The 17,392-nt window shown below is 35.4% G+C and overlaps 2 protein-coding genes across 3 annotated transcripts; one reads left to right on the forward strand and one right to left on the reverse strand.

Moving 5' to 3' along the window:
• Positions 1-361: 361 nt before the first annotated feature.
• cd63 (CD63 molecule) lies at positions 362-10,151 on the forward strand. Its single transcript, XM_005798907.3, has 8 exons — positions 362-520; positions 1,240-1,325; positions 5,112-5,300; positions 6,764-6,838; positions 6,923-7,021; positions 7,200-7,343; positions 8,557-8,640; positions 9,709-10,151. The coding sequence occupies exons 2-8, from the start codon at positions 1,260-1,262 to the stop codon at positions 9,772-9,774; spliced, it is 723 nt and encodes a 240-aa protein (XP_005798964.1). The 5' UTR covers positions 362-520; positions 1,240-1,259; the 3' UTR covers positions 9,775-10,151.
• A 1-nt stretch (position 10,152) lies between these two features.
• letmd1 (LETM1 domain containing 1) lies at positions 10,153-16,957 on the reverse strand. 2 transcript variants are annotated; one of them, XM_005798908.2, is made up of 9 exons: positions 16,832-16,957; positions 16,391-16,545; positions 15,581-15,696; positions 14,608-14,690; positions 14,291-14,477; positions 12,899-13,000; positions 12,670-12,822; positions 12,498-12,594; positions 10,153-11,743 (listed from the first exon to the last, which is right to left on the reverse strand). In XM_005798908.2, the coding sequence occupies exons 1-9, from the start codon at positions 16,945-16,947 to the stop codon at positions 11,667-11,669; spliced, it is 1,086 nt and encodes a 361-aa protein (XP_005798965.1). In that variant the 5' UTR covers positions 16,948-16,957; the 3' UTR covers positions 10,153-11,666. The 2 variants fall into 2 exon arrangements, with proteins under 2 accessions (XP_005798965.1, XP_023193706.1); XM_023337938.1 differs by lacking the exon at positions 16,832-16,957 and having other exon boundaries at positions 16,395-16,474.
• Positions 16,958-17,392: the final 435 nt, after the last annotated feature.

Here is a 17,392-nt window from a genome sequence, read left to right on the forward strand (position 1 = left end):
AGTCAAAATAATATGTTACTAACTTGTATGAGATTTTAAAAAAATCAGTTATGAGACACTATTTTATTATTGTAAATTAGATTAATCAGTAATAAGGCAAACTGTTAATATTTACATAACTACGTAGAAATCATGAAATACGATGATACTTTAGAAATGCTAACTTTTCCCACTTGTTCTACCATAACACATAAACATGACCCTCTAAAAATACATCGTTCTAACTTATACTTTCAATTATTAAAAATGTATCGTATTTTTCTCTCATAACAAACTATAACTTTACCAAATTTCTTTCTCCACCCATTAACCTTCACGTTACACCCTGGTTCCAAGGTAGAGTAGTGTAATTAACGGACGGTCCCTGAAGGCAGCATAAGTAGGGGAGGTTGCTGTGTGTGGAGACTGAGTAGAAAGCAGAGGACGGAGCAGAGAGTGTGATCTCATAAACTTGGTCCAAAGCTTCGACACACTGCCGATTTTTGACCCTAAAAGGACTCAAATCAAGTTTCTCTCAACGGTAAGTAAAAATATATCACGAAATATTAAATTATACCGTTGCTTCGGCATCTTCCTTTTGGGTGTTTCTGTTATTTTTTTTTTTTTTTTGAAGTGACCGTTTAACCGTTTCAAAGTGTGCAGTAATAAACGGGTTTTGTGGCCTTTTTTGATTGAAACTAAAATAAAAGGGGTAACTACGCGTTTTTATGTAAGTTTAATTAATTCACACTAAACCTGAGTGATTTAATGGTTGTTTATTTAATCGATTGCTGTAATTTGGTCAGATGATGACAAAGCTGGTTTTGTTGTCGGTGGTAATTAACGGGTCGTTACGGAGGTACGCGGTTACTAGTGACTTTAAAAAGCAAACTTTGAAACATTTTAATTTAATAAAGGAAAATTTATCACTTTGTTTTGAGTTTTTGTCACATTTTCTTTACATTGCGCATTTTTCTGCTCCCGCTGTTCACGGTTTTTTACGGCTGCTTTGTACTTTCTGAGATACCCAATATAAAAAGAAAAGTTTAAATAAGTCAGAAGAACATTTTGGAAACTCTTTCCTCTGCTTTTTGAGACGTTGTGATGTGTCAGTAGCTCAACCAAGGAGCTTTTTGCTTTTCGGTACTCGCTTCCTCCTAAAAATGAGTCAGGTCTTCCACTTTTTTAATTACATCTTATGTAATCCTTAATATATCTCTTAATTTATCTCTGATTTGGCTTCCTTTCTGTTAAAATCAGGATCCTGCTCATCATCTGCCATGGCTGTGGAAGGTGGAATGAAATGTGTCAAATATGTACTTTTCTGCTTCAACTTCATTTCGTTGGTAAGTTACAACCAAATTCCCCTTCTCCTGATACGTTTATTGTTAAAAAGTTAGCAGACTGGGTGTGGAAATAGACTAGGAACTTCACTAACAGGCTTCACAGCATGAAAATACCACAGTTTCACGTTATCAAAGATTTAAACCTCACTAAAACCTTTACCTGTGGAGCCAGAAGTTAAACAGGACAAAGAGCTTTGTGTCTCTTCTTGAACAGGCCTGTGACTTAAAATTGAACCAAACCTTTGTTAAGTCAGCTGATGAACACTCACATTGATCACACAACAACTTCCTCTTCTTCCGGCATCCATATGCAGGACTTGTTTACTTTTGACATCTATGAAAACCTGGATGAGATTAAACTTTTCCGGCTTATTGCCTGTTTGCAGTCTGGGAGTTTTAGAGGTGGCGATTGTGGAATGTGAATCTTTTGACCAGATTATCAGAGTCATGTGATTCTTTCAAATCAGTATGTATTCAGTTTTTATTTATTTGTGCTATACTTAGCTATGTATTGTGCAAACCCTGTACTGGGTTGCAACTATACAGCAACTTCAACTTGCACATGAGGAAGCCAAAATGACTAAGCAATATAGCTATGGTTTCAACATTAGCTTTCCTTTCGACTTTAAGAGTTAGAAGTTTCATGCAGGTGTTACAGCGTGTAAATAAACACTCTGGCTATGCCTGATTTTTTATCTTACTACATCATAGAAAATTTGCTGGATGTTACTCAGTAACTAATGCATTTTGTGTCTGTTTTTGTGCAGAGAGGATTAAATTTAGGTTTGACTAACCATTCTTCTTCAGGATCAGTGCTTTTATTTTACCACTTTGTGTCAGATTTATATATTTAGGTTTTAGCAACTCAGAAAATAGCAAATATAGTTGAATTAAGCTCTGTTTTATTACATAATATATTCCAGGATTTATTTGACATTATTGGCTCAATTCACCTGCTGTCTTCACTCCTTTTTTGTTCCCCAGTGTCAGCTACCAGCTACCCAATTGACCCGGGCTCAAATATTTACATTGTCAACAAGAAAAGGTTTTCATTTCAAGCCAGTGCTTAGCACGGGTTACAGGGAAATCAATGGATGGTGTGCATTAGTTGGAGATGTTCACAAGCTGAAGAGTTTATGTAAGACTCAATGCATGAAATTGGTGCAGTGATTAAAAGAAGTTTATTAAACAACAATTTTCTACAATTGTGAAGAAACAAAAAATATTTTGGCAGCAAAAATCTCTTACTGCTTTATAGATTAAACATCAAGGTGAGAAATTGCTGGACTTGTTTAACGAGCAGACCACAGTAATGGTCAAAAGCGGCATTATTTACAAATATATGATATTCAAAATCCAACCAATCACGTTTGAACACGCTCCAGCTGTTAAAAGTATACATTTGCAGAAGTAAAAATGAAAATCAGAAGTTATTAGTTGATGATAATTTGGATATTCTTCCCTTTGCATAGACAGAAAAACAATAGAAACGCAAAACGTTTGTAACCTTTATGACTTTCACCATAAAAGTCAAAGATGAGAAATAGTTACCATTGATAGTTTGGCATATTTTTTATTCTCGTTGGCTATATTCAAGTAGTAGTCTGCTGTTGGTGTGTTTATCAGCGGGTTATGATTACTGTTAAACTTCAATAAAGTTGTAAACAGTACAGTGATAGTTATGTCTGGGAGTAAGAAGGTAAAATAAAAAGTAAATACTTAGAAATACAAACACAAGAATACTGATTCTTGTGTTAGGCTATATTAGCCCTTTTGAATGCAAGAAATGTTTTCTTAAAAGATATGTAGAATAATTAGAAATATCTTTTTTACACATTCCCCATGCTTCATTCTGTGAGTTTTCTTCATCCTGTCCTCAAACTTTCAATCCAAACATTCTCACTGATGTTCTGTGATAAAGGAGTCAATTTTAAAATTTGCATCAGTTTTCCGGATAATGTATTATAAATATTTACAGTAATGTTGAAAGGTAGAAAACTAATAATACATTTAAGTTTTTATGGATTATTCAAAGTTTGTTTTTCTAACATTTTTATAAAATATTCTAACATAGAATTAAAGCAGCTTTGTTGTTTTTTGGGCTGTTTTTTTTCTGTTTTAATGTCATCACAGCCATGTATCAGTTTGCAAAAGCAGAATATTTTTAACTAAACTGAGATAACAGAACATTTCCAAGTCTCTATTTCTAGAGAAGCCGTTTTCTTTTTTAAAAAAAAAAAGTTTTAGCCATGCTTCTCTAATAAACACATTCACAGTTCACTGAATGTACTTCCCTGTTTGCTTAAGAGCTGCTTGGTGTGAGCTGATCATAGCCAAATAGATTACACACACACACACCCGCGCACGCCCACACACACACTGTTTGTTAAAGGTCCGGACTGCTACCATCACCCCACCCAGAAGATTGACAAAGTATCATCTGATAATTTTCCACATTCAGGAACTGAAGTATGTTGTAACTTCCCATCAGTTTAGTTGTTTAGGTGCAACAGTAAGTCATCTAGATTGAGAGAATTCAGTTTGTTCTTTGTTCACATTTAGCAGGTCTTACTTCTGTAGTTTTGGCATTTTTGTACACGACTATTTGGGGTTCTAAAAGAATCCACTTCTTCTGACCCTGGGTCAGTTCATATCTGCTTAGAAAACACATGACTCAAGGTTATTTTGTCACAATTTTCTTAAACATTTTGGTTTGATCAGGAGTGAGAATCTGTCATATTTCATAGGAGTTGAACAGCCACAATTAGTGGCAGTGTAAAAGCTTTAGATAATAAAATTCAATTTCTAATCCCTGAGGTGGGATATTTAGGAAACACTAACACACCATTTGTAAAACCTAAATTATTAAAATTAGTTGACATAGTGAAAGAACAGACAGCTGGACAATAATTGACTGTAATATTATACATCGTATCCAACAATAATTACTTGTTGTTTTTGGTAATTTGAACAGTTTTCTGTTTGGACACCGTCTAAGTTCAATATTCAAATTATTTCACGGTTTGACTGATGCACAAAAGTTTTTTTTCTGAATTTGTATATTAATTTGCTCCTTAGTCTTAACCAATTTTTGAATGTTTTCTGGTAACTGTTTTGGTAATTTTCTTATTGATCGTCCGCTGTAATTAAAGTTAAAAAGATACTGTAGTGATGGGTTAACTATTAAATACCAGTTTATTTGTTTAATGTCTGGGTTGTACAAGTAATACATGTATATTCCATACATTTATTGCTTGTGGAAAGGAGAGGACATTTTGGTAGGTTTATACTTCCAAAGTTTTGACATTATGTTCATACTGTATTTTTGTACATATTCAAAAATTAAACAAACAATTAATCTGAAATACACAAAGATTTAAGCTTTTTTGATTTTATTTCTTTTTACTTCTATGGCACATCAAATTATTTAACTAAAGCAAATTAAACTAAAATGCAAAGTTTCATAACATGAGTACAAAACGATTTGTTTACGGGTATGAAATGGAAATAGGTTTGTCCAAAATAACTGTGTATAAAACAGATGTGCAAAATAATCAAACCTCACATAATCTCTTTAGAACGAAGAATAACTTTAATTCTTTTTAGAGCTAAAATCAAAATATTTCTAGATGGGTACATTAAAGATTAGACCTGAGTTTTATCACAGTTAAAAACTCATTAATCACTATTTTTTGCTTTGTATATTTAAACAACAAGCAGATAGTTTAATTTTCAACAAGATATAGCTGGCATGAAAACTAAACTAATTTCCTGTTGTTCTTACAGTTTTGTGGACTTGCACTGATTGCTGTGGGAGTCGTCGTGCAGGTTTCTATGCACAAAACCTTTCGGATCATGGACGTCAACGCCTCTGCAGGCCCCATTATCCTCATCGTGGTGGGTCTTTTGACTTTCTTCGTCGCATTCTTCGGCTGCTGCGGAGCCTGGAAAGAGAACCACTGCATGGTCGCCACGGTAATCCACTGATCCACAGCATCCTTTACAGTCATAAGTAAAGCTATAGCAGAGCAGAGTATACACAGATTTCTTTAAAATCAATTAAACATGGGTATAATAATAACACAAACTGCATCAACAGCTAATGTATTAGTTTTGTCTATTTTTCCCATTTTTTTTTATTTCTTTAAAACTGTATTATAATTATTTTCCACCATTATTTATTTTTTAGTTTAGTTTTTGTTCTTGTTGATCTATCAGTGTTTTTAAAGCATAACTTCCTATGGGTTTAATCCTGTAATAACCAGGAAGACTGTTTGTAATGCATCTTGTGATTGGAAATGTCAGCTGAGTTGCTGACATTTCCAATCACTTCCATTTTGTTACGGTAACACTATCAGTTCCCTGTAGAATATTTATCTAATAGTGTCTTAATGTTTATTATAGTTCAAAATGAATGCTTGTCTGCCATCACAAATATATGTGATGAAGAGCTTAAACTCTTCTGTAAAGAGTTTTCAAAAGGTTTAGGAATGTGTTTATTTTTCCAGAATGAAAATAGGGAGTGTTTATTCATGAACTAGCCTAGAGGTAATTAATTATGAACAGCTTTTCGCGTATTGAGGGTGAATATAGTTGTTATTTTCTTATTAAGAAAATCAGCTAAGGCAACACCAAATCTCTACACTACTGTAGAGAGTGTAGAGATTTGGTGCTTTATTTATATATGTGCCACATATGTAAATAAAACACATAATTCTCACTCAGTTGATGATTAGTCCTATAAAGAAAACATTAATTCTCCTCGCTTTACACAGCAAAACTTCAATAATCGTGATAGAGATAAACTTTGTCTCAGTTTCATCAACAAATCCTTTCTTATGTTCTGTTCTTTGTTGTATTCTTGGCAAATCCCAGCAATTTAATTTGCAATTATCCTCAGAATTTTTCTTTAGAAACAGTCCTTATTGAAAATGGATGTTTAATTATTCCTTACACCAAATCAATTTTTCCTTCTCCATCAACCATTAATGTGCAAAATAAAAATAAATGAATACATATCAATGCTTTGCCAGCAAAACTTTGGGGTGATAAATTCACTTTGAATCTATCATCCAATCAGAGGGCAGAACACTTCTGACATCACTGACAGACTCAGAAAGTCTGTGGACTATGTGCCTCAGTATCCGCTAAGCCTATCACTTTGTGGCTGAGTTGCTGCCATTTCCAATCATTTCCACTTTGTTACAGTAACACTATCAGTTCCCTGTAGAATATTTAGCTGAGGACTTTTCATGACTGGTAACATTTCACAGTAACATGCTGGAATTCACTGAGTTCACCGTGTTTGTAGCGGCAGCCTGCATAACCGGGTGTTTGAGTTTAGATGTTCCAATCACATCTATTAAAATCAATCATCTGGATAGGAGAACCAATATTTTTTACATTTACCTCCCTCCCTTTTCTTAATTGTTCTGCAGTTTTCCTTCTTTCTCTCGTTGGTCGTCATTGCTGAGATTGTTGCAGTAGTGCTTGGATACATATACAGAGACAAGGTATGTGTACACTTCACTCTTTGTTATGTTGTGCAACTCCCTACAGGAGGGGTGTTTTAATTTTCTTTCGCGTCTTCCGTGTAGGTCAAAACCATGATAGATAACAATCTCTCTGATATGATCACGAACTACAAGGTGGGCTCTGCAGAACTCAGAGAAACTTTGGATAAATTACAGGAGACCGTAAGTTCAGCGTCGACTGTCCTCGTCACTGTTTACATTGCTCAGCAACACCTTTGCATAACAGATCTGCATCCTGTTTGTCCTTCAGCATGTGACATTATTACTCTTTGCGCCGTCTGTTGGCCCAGGTCACAGCTGGCTCTTCTGTTATCAAGGTTTTGTGTTGGCTCATTTGCAGTGGAAGTGCTGTGGCGCGCAGAACTCCAGCGATTGGAAGGATTACGGCAGCGATGGACAATCGGTGCCAGACTCATGTTGCTTAGAGGTCAAACCAGGCTGTGGAAACGGAACCATGACAGATACCGCCAAAGTGCACCAGCGGGTAAAATATATTTATTTTGTTTTAGCTCTTGGAGTTTCAGGAACAGTAGGTAACAGGATGTCACCAGTCATCATGACCGGATAAGGTCCTGGTAGCTCGAGATATTAAGTTTGCCGAAACTAAACACAGACTACATTCCATGTAGATGGAATGTAAATATTAGGGAGAAGCATAATTCCACTTAGATAAAATTGTTTCTGTGAGACATATAAATGTAGACTTAAGACTTAGTCATGATGCTTGGATTTAGAGAGGAGTTTATTAGGCCTGATGGCTAGCTGTGCCTTTAAAGTTTATTAAAACAACCGACTTTTATGTATACATAGTTCTCGTGTGACATCACCCTTCTGGGAACTTACAGCCATCTTGGTAGGTCTCGAAACTGTCATTACAGTTGCTGTGGAGTTGCTATAACAACAATAAACAGACGTAGAACTTTCTCTTGCTTCCTTCCTATCTAACTTATAAACAATATTAGTAATTTTTTCCCCTATACTCTCTTTTTGTTGATCTTGAAGCCATGGTTCATCTATGCTCTGTGCTGCACTTGCCTACCAACATGGCGGATCAGTGGCGAAGATCTGTTCCGGCTCAGACTTGTGGGAACTATGTATTATCAATGCGATAGATCAATATAAACTAGCAAGTAATTATAAAGTGTAAAGGAAACTATGCAGTTTTCTTTTACTTTATTTTTTTATTCTTTTCCTCATTAGTAGAAACAAGACACAATCAACATTTGTTAGCCACAATACAATCAACCCAATAAAGAAAATTGGAAGAGCAAAAGATCAGTTGTCTCCATTTTGTGCTTTACTCCTTATTAACATGTAAATTATTTTCTAGTGAAAAATAATCGGCTATGTGTTGTAAATAATTGTCTTTGCCTAATCCTCTGGAGGCGACATGCGCAGTACGGTGGGTGCTGACGCAGCATTACATCTGCTGTTAATGCCTCTATAAATCAAAAGCAAGGTGATACAAACCGGATTACGAAAGCCAACACAATGTTAATCCTTCCCCAGTTGTGCAAGGAAATATGCTGCTCCAAGCGTTCCCTATAAATGACTGTGAGTAAGTTAGAAAGCAGTCCACCATGGATAAACTATGTTAGGAACTTTTGCAATTTGATCAGGAGCCAAAGATTTCAGTCCCTCTTACAGATCACATGCTAGGAAGTTAATGTCTGCTCACTTTTTGTTTTGTATTTTAGGGTTGCAGTGACGTCATGTCGATCTTTCTAAAGAGAGACGCTCAGTGGGTGATAATTGCAGCTATCGTTGTTGCTGTCCTCCAGGTACGTACTGGCTGTAAATCAAAGCACATCATCAGAGGATTCACCTGTCGATATTTCTTTGACCAATATCATTTTTTTATTCTTAAGATCTTGATGTAAAAGAGAGAAACATGCTCCTAATTGAGGCAGCAATTAAGAAACAAACAGAAAAATAAAGAAATTACAAGATTATCCCCCAAGATTATCCATTTGGGATGCATGATAACATACATCCCAAATCTTTATCTAAATTTTATTAAAGACAGAACACGATATAAAATTTTTGGTCAATATCCAAAAATTGACCAATTGTTTGAGCAGAAACAAATATATTGTTTGTGTCCTCCTACATAGAAAAGGATGGGAGTTCTTCCTAGTGATGCATGATATTGTCTGCATGGTATCGGTATCGGCCGATGTTAGCTTTAAGATTTAATAGCTGCCATTCTGTCAAAATAACTCACCGATATAAAAGCCGTTGTTTCATAGGACAAACCAGTGGCACTGGAACCTGCAGCACAGCACTTCAAGTCTGCACTTTTTGAGTGTCTCCATTGTCTAAGAGAGACTAGATGTCATGAATAAATCTGACATTAAACATTTTGCAAGTTGAAAGTGTTACATCATTTCCAGTCTCCTTTTTGCATTTGGATAAATTGACAAAGATAATTCAGTATTTTAATTCCTCAGTAGAGAAATCAATATAGTTTTAGTTTAGTTAATTGGTATTTGTATCGGTTATCGGTTATTGGCCAAATGAGTTTTGGTATATTGGCTTATTGGATATTGACCAAAAATCCAATATCGTGCATCACTAGTTCTTAGTTTTGATGAGTTTGATAATTTGAAGGGGAAAAAAGACGTTGTGTGTGACCTGCCAATCAGCTTTTATACTTATTCTACATCTTTTAAGAAAACAAAAGGACTAATTTAGTCTAATCAGCATTCTTGTGTTTTTATTTGCAAGTATACTTTTATTTTACCCTCTTTCTCCCAGACATAACTACATATGTTTAAAATGTTATATTTTAAATGTAGCATCATGTGGGGTTTCATGTTGACATTAATTCTTTCATTTCTTTCTTTCAGCTTCTGGGCATCGTGTTTGCTTGCTTGTTGATGAGAGCCATCCGCGGCGGCTATGAAGTCATGTGATTGGCATGAGGTTTTTAAATGCTGGGTGGTCAGGACCTACCTATTAGCAGCTTCATTTCAAAACATTTAATATTCAAGTTAAAGTTCCCATTTTATTTACAGGATTTTAAGTTTCTCCTTTATAGCAAAATCTGAGTTTTTAGTTTCACGTTGGATCATTAATCCTGCTTTTATACTGTAAATACATAGAGAAAGATAAACATTCAGAGGAAAGCTGATGATTGTCTTGGGGTTAAGAGAAAGCCTGGAGGTTTTTAAAGCGTACAGTTGAACCTTTGGAGAGTATTTTTGAGTTAAGTTTTTATGTTATGGTTTAATTTGTAATAAAGTCTCCTGAAATTACATGGGTTTTCAATAAAAACAATTAAGAAATAAAAGCAGCATCAATATATTTATTGCAAAAACAAAAAACAATGACAACAATGACATGCAATATTGGCACAAAAAAACACTCAAAACTTGAGTAAATAGTATATAATTACAAAAAGATTCATGTTTCAGATGCTGAGTGCCAAAACTTACAAAAGGCACAGAAAGAATAATGATGGACTTTACAACTCCAGTTATGTTGTACTCCTTTGTACTTTCAGTAGGTATTTGAAAAGATTGGATGAAACTTTATGCTAAAATACATGAATTTAAATCTCCACATGAACAAAATGATGGGTTCAAAAAGTAAACAGTAAAGTTTACTTTACTGTTGACAGTCTACACCTGGGCTTCATCCCCCAATTTCTGTATTTTGTCTCAAAATAAAAGCTAATTTTAGTCTTTTGAACAACTTTGTCATGACCAGAAAGTTGGAAAATAAAAGTAAAGCATAAAATGAGGTAACAGCAAGAGAAAATACAGCATGTCTGATGACATATCCATAAATTCTGAATAAAGTTCTCCTTACATTTATTACTTCTGATTTACATCTGAATTTTTCATTAATTTTTTTTTCTCAAGTAGAATTATCTTTGTTTCCCCAACTTGCATTTTGTCCAAATGTAGGTGCAAACTCAGACAAAAGCAGAAGCTCAGCATGTCTTAAAGCAGTAATAACCTGAAAAACAGGAACAATAAACATTTTACCACAAGTTTTTATACAAGCATTTGAAAAGTATTCACACCCCTTGAACCTTTTTGTACTCAATGATATACCAGCACAAAGCCGTGCGTAATTATGAAGTGGGAGTAAAATGATACCAAGTTCAAAATACAAAGTTCTTTTAACAATCTGAAAAGTGAACATGGCATACATGTTTTTAGCCTTTTTACTGTGATTCCCCTAAATAAAATCCAGTTCAAGCCAGAGCCCTAACCCTAACATGCAAAATATGAACACACCAAGGACAGGATGAAACATAATGGCAGCAACATGCTGTGGGAGTCGCTTTACTCAGCTGGGTCAGAATTAGACTGGGGTCTGGACTCGCCTTCCAGTCGGATAATGACCCAACAAAATCACCTAGTTAAAGTCCCAATTCTGTTCGATCTTGAAGGATTTTAGTTTTAAGAAATAAAAACAGTCTGATCCCATTTTGTGTTGGTCTTTCACATGAAATTGTGGTTTTAAAGTGAAGAAACGTAGAAAAATGAAAGAGTGTGAATACTTTTGCATGGCACAGCAGATAAGCGCTTCATAGGAAATTAAACTTCCCCACCAAGGATCAGAACTGCAAATAGAAACACCTGTTGTCTCTGGTAAAGACACTGACGTCATGTTTCCATATTAAATTGTCACAGAGCAAATTAGCATCACTGTCCAGCGTGGGTTTTTCTTTTGAACCCAATCTCACCAGGAAATGTTCTACATTTCTTTTTTTTCCTTTGCAGTAAGAAGATGTTGACACTCTTGTGTGCATTGCAACACAAAAGTAACTATAATCACAGAAGCAGGCTTCCTGTCAGTGACGGCTCGCAGCGCTGGGGTAGTTTGCAGACATGAGCACCATGCAGTGCAACAGAAGTGACAGCTCTGACTCTGCAAATTAAAAAAAAGACAAAGATACAAATGTATAACTTTAGGCTAAAGACACATTGCTTTAAATTTAAAATGAGGAAATAATCTTAAAAAAAAATGATATGAAATGAGTCTATGAAAGACTTTGTTGTCCCTCAGTGATAGAAAATTAATTTAGGATTTGTGTTTTTATTGAGTTTCTGTTAAAGGAGCATCACAGCAGTGGTGTCTACCTCTACTGACTGCAGAAGGTATAAATGTATGTGGCTAAAGATAAAAGTACACATTATTTTACATTGGTCAACCCATTTAATCAGATATGATCTACTTACATGATCTTGTGTACAATAATCTACAAATATATAATCCAATAGAAAATGAGAAACTTACTTACTGAAAGTATTTTTTTATTTTTCCACCAAATATTGATTTCTGAACTCTTCCTGAGTTAAAACATTAGTAAACAAGTTCATATTAGTTAAAACAAATATAAACTTGTTTTATTTGTATTATTTGAGGTCAGAAAGCAAAGCATTTCTTTGGTTATTTTGACCATTTCTAATTTTCTGTAAATAAATACTAAACTTTTGCTTGGAATTTCAGAGACACGTTGTCAGTAATTCGTAGAGTAAAAGACCAATGTTCATTTTCCTCAAACATAAACCTATAAAGAGTAAAATCTGAGAAAATTATCATTTTAAATGGTTTCTTAATTTTTTTTTCCAGAGCTGTATATTCAGTGAAGTACAAAACACAGCTTCTTAAATCCAAGTACCTTTTAAAGCAGATGACACCTGAAGCCACTGGGACAACCACTCACGAGACTGACTGGTACCAAGACTGTCAGCGTTCATCCCTCTCACATAACAAGCCTGCAACAAGAAAGTCTTACATCAGCCTGAGAAACCGCTTCAGCTTGGGGAAATAAAACCCGCATAGTGACACACCTGTTTGAGTTCCCACTCACTGAGCTGGTGAGGGCCCATTTGGCTCAGGGCTCGGTCCAGCTGGAACAGCTCCACAGCATGGCTGTTCAGACGTCGACCAATCAGGAAGCCTGGGAGACGGGGCGTCAGGAAGAGGAGGGGGCTGATGTGTCTCTGCTCAGCCATAAACACAGATGAGCTCAAACAGATGCAGCAGAGAGGAGGTGAATGAGAAGAAGGTTTTACTCACTATCTGATTGTTGCTCATTGTGTTCATGGCCAGAGGAGCTTTGGAGAACAGACTTCTGACAGCCAGGATTTCAGAGACATTCGGGTTTCCGCCGCGTTGCACCTGGATGCAAACAGAAAGTAATCCTGTTAAAGCTGAACAGATGCAATCTCTGCCAGAAATCACAGGCCACTTTAACAAGTTTGATCTCATTTTTAAGCAAGATGGGCCCAACGCAAATATTAGCATGTCTAAACACGGCCGTGGATCAGATTAAGGAGTTACAGCGAAATAAAACAGAAACGAAATGCCATTTTCTCAAATAATAACAATCTTTTCTTGAAATCATTAAATATTCTGTATATTCAAACCAACCACATTTATTGCCACCCATGAGATGTGACTTTTTTTTTTTTTAGATTATTTTAGTAATACTCAACTAATTTAGCAAATGGTTAATGTACTGCAGTGTAATGACTCAAAAAACAACATACTCAGAGAAGTAAGCAAGCCAAATATATATACACATTTTGGATTTACGATAAAAAAATGTATTATGTTGCACCCAGAGCTCAATGTAAAAGTTTTAGCATAATCCTGTTCAAATTGTTTTGATTAAAACCCCCCCAAAACATTAAATCTCCTATTAAGCATATTTTGTTATCCTTCTATTGATTGGTGAATAATAATAAATAATAATAATTATAATAAAAAGTTAACCCTAAAGTTTCTTGATGTTAAGTCAAGCAGAAAGGCCTGAGGTTTTCACATGTTGATATTATTTATTAAATATTATTTTAGTTGCAGATGTATCCTTTACTACAAATGATCAAGCATTCACTAAAGGAATTAACCCTCTATGGCATGACTTTTTATTTTTGTGGGGAAGAAATATTTTCCTGCATTCTTTGGGAGCTTGGTGGTCCCTAATTACATGTCAATCATAAAATCGGACTCTGACACCTCCTGGAACCAGATTTGGGTTTGTTGCCTCAGGGTAACATTGGTCTAGAACACCAAGATTGTCTACACTGATTATGAGAAATGAAATACAAATCAAACAAAAACTATATTCATAAAAGAACTATTTTTTGGACAAAAATATGTCAAAAATCATGCCCCCCAAAAAATAAAATAAAGGAGCAATGTGAGGTACAGCTATGTGGTTTGTTGCCTGAGGGCAACGCCATGCCATAGAGGGTTAAATTACTGCATTTTAGACAATAAAATGTTTATTTTCTTATTTAAAAAGGAACAGAATAGTTTGTTTTAATTCATTTTCATCACATAAAAAAGGCTTCAATGTAAAACCAGCAGAAAGTGCCAATTTGATAAAATTTGATTAATCGTCAGCATAATCAGTAACTAAAATAATCATTAGCTGCAGCCCTAATTTCTGATACATTTTCTTACCTTAGTGCAGAGGTTCTTCAGAAGACTTTGCAGGTGACCGTTTTTGACCTGATGGCTCACATCCTCCAGCTCTTTGAGAACCGGTTGGTGGTACCGAGTCCTGTGGGAATGATACACTTTCCGAAACTCCAGCTGCTGCCGGGGAGTCCAGAAGTGAGGAATCAGCAGCTGACGAGGGAAAAAGTACCTGAAAGCCACACGGAGACATTGGTGTTAGCGACTGCAGTGGTATAATCAGGCACAAGCATTAATCTTTTTAAAATGTTCTGCTGAATATAAAATAAATTTAAAAAAAAACATGCAAACGTGAAACTCACATTAGGAAGAAAATCAGGTAGTTTGCAAAAGGAGGAATGGTAATAATCACAAGTGGGATGGCCTTTATTAGGTCTCTGCGAAACTGACAAGCATAGGTTACATTACTATGCAACAACATCACAGAGAAATCAATAAAATGAGAAAAACTCAAGCTCAGCAAAAACACAAAATCACAAGTATTTTTTTTCTAGTTTCTAGTGCAAATATCTTAGCACACTTGGAGTAAGACAAAACTAACTTGCAAGTAACTTTTCAGCTTGTTTTAAGTCAAACATTTCTTAATATTTATGGAAAAGTAAAGATTATTTCACATATAACATGGGAAAATGTCTTTTTATTAGTGAAATAATCCTCCAAGGGAACTCGTACTTTTCATCAATGTTAAGGAATCTTGATTAAACGTTACCTGTAAGTTAGTACATTTGAAATAAGACAAAGCTAAGATATCTGCACTAGAAACTTGATTAAAAATACTTGGTGAGGGTATTTGCAGTGAGATCTTAAATGTTAGCTACTACGTGTAGCTTTTGTAAAACAGCATAAGTGAGTAATCTGTAAGAAGATTAAGTCCTAAGATTATATGATGGGAGTCTCATAGAGATCCCATGTTTGGTCGTGATAGGACATCCAGTTGTCTTTCTGTAATTCTTGTTAAAGGACATAATCTTGTTATTGTACAATGACATAAAAATACATTGTTCATCTGTTTTCTATACTTTCTTGTTTATGAAAGCGCCAGTTTTAGCATTCTAGGTTTAGCCACCAAACATAAATACACATGTCAGCTACATTTAAAAAATGTATTTTTAACATTTATTCTATGGACCTAGATCGACTGAAATCAGATTTACAATGTGTAGATGCAGTATTGATCAAAGGCATCTTCTCAGCGCACCATAGACAATGAAAGGCTGCTGCCACCAGGGGGAGACGTTGTTACTCAGAAAATGTTCACTTCTTTAAGACACTGACCTGTCTGAGTTTTTCCATCTCCCTGTAGTGTAAATCGTGGAACTTCACTCCTTCCGCCAGCATTTTGGTTTTTATCCTCTTCACATCTCTGGCATCCTGGAACAGCATCCTGAATCCTTGAACAAGATTCAAGGAAACATTCATAAAGATAGAGGAATTCAAGGAGAGCAATAACACTGTGTATTATTTTTAATAATACACAGTGTAGTTACTCTGTAAGCTGGTTTTTCTTTATTATATGCACAGATTTTGGCTTTACTCTTGTTTAGGTGTCAGATTTCCAGTGTAACTAGATAACACAAATAGCCAAACACTATTTCTAGATCACTATTTCTTTTAAAAGCAGAGTCAGGAAAGGCAGCTGTGGTGAGGAATGAACCCATCTCAGTCTTGTTCAGGGTGCTGAGGGCATCAGCTAGAAGCCGTAATACAACGTTATAAACGTTTTTCACATGAAAACTGACAAATCTTTCAGAAATTCTCCATTGGATTTAGGTCTGGACTTTAACTGAGCCATTTTAACACATAAATTGATTTCATCTACCCCAGTGGTTTTTACTCTTCCTTCCATTTTAAATGCATCTTTGCACCAACATACCTGATTCAAATGACTGATTTCCTTTCACTTCAAGTCAAGTTTATTTGCATAGCACATTTTAGCAACAAGGCATCATAGAAACATCCCAGTCACCCATTGTGAAACCAGTGAAAAACATTACATTTTGCTGAGTGCCATCATTAAGTATGTTGGTCAATGCTCCAGTAATACATACATCAGTAGTGTTGCAGGTGAGTGAATTTTGCTCTTACCTACTTTAAAGGTGTGATAAAGCAGGAAAAATCGAGGAAATCGTCTTTTAAGAAAGTCTTCATATTTGGCATTTGCCCACTGGATTCTGGAGGAAACATATCGTCCAATACCTCGTCTGACTTTAGAAGAAGTAAAATGTCTGCACAAAACTAACCTGTGGCGTAAAAAAACATATAACGTTACATAAAATACATAAAAGTCCTATCACAATGAGTTAGAAGTACAAGAACACTACATAATATGACACGGAACATGTATAAGTGACACCTTTTGTAAACATCTCCGATAAACATTTTTCAAATAATGAGCAGGTTATCGACTGTCTGCATTGAGATTTAAATGTACTTAACGTTTGATTATTTAGCAGGTGTGTAGCTAGCTTATCAAACCATGATAAAACAAGGTGAAAAAAGGCAAAGGTTCACCCTGGAAAGACAGACCTGGACTGGCAGGATACGTCTTGAAGATGAAGGCCATGTGTTATTCTGTTTGTGCTCAGACCACTTAGTCGGGTCAAAGACAACCGGCTGCACAGACTCGAGCAGGAAAGCGCCATGTTTGACAGGAAGAGCAGTTACCGTGACGACGCTAATATACGGGAAGGCTGAGAGTTGATCATTTACCGTAATACACAGAAAACGAAACGCACATTATTTTACGTTTTTGCTGAATATGGGGCTTTATTAACCCTATATGTTTAGTTGTTAGATCATATGTATGACTACTGAAAATAAAAATAATAAATTCTTTGCTTAGAATGTTCACCGGGACAGTGGCGGTTATAGACCAGGGTTGAATGGTGTGACCAGTGTTAGGCGCACAGAACTAAAGAATGAATCAGAAATGACATGGTAATATTTGATCGTTTATTATATGAGGTGAGCCAGATAGCCACTTGCAGCTTCAGTTTTCAGACTCCTGATTTAGCAGACGAAAATTGGGATTCTATTGAATTATGACTGAAGCTACAATATCTTAATTTTTAATTCATTGTTGAAATA

Source organism: Xiphophorus maculatus, chromosome 1 (genome assembly GCF_002775205.1).
Source record: "Xiphophorus maculatus strain JP 163 A chromosome 1, X_maculatus-5.0-male, whole genome shotgun sequence".
Lineage (NCBI taxonomy): Eukaryota > Metazoa > Chordata > Actinopteri > Cyprinodontiformes > Poeciliidae > Xiphophorus > Xiphophorus maculatus.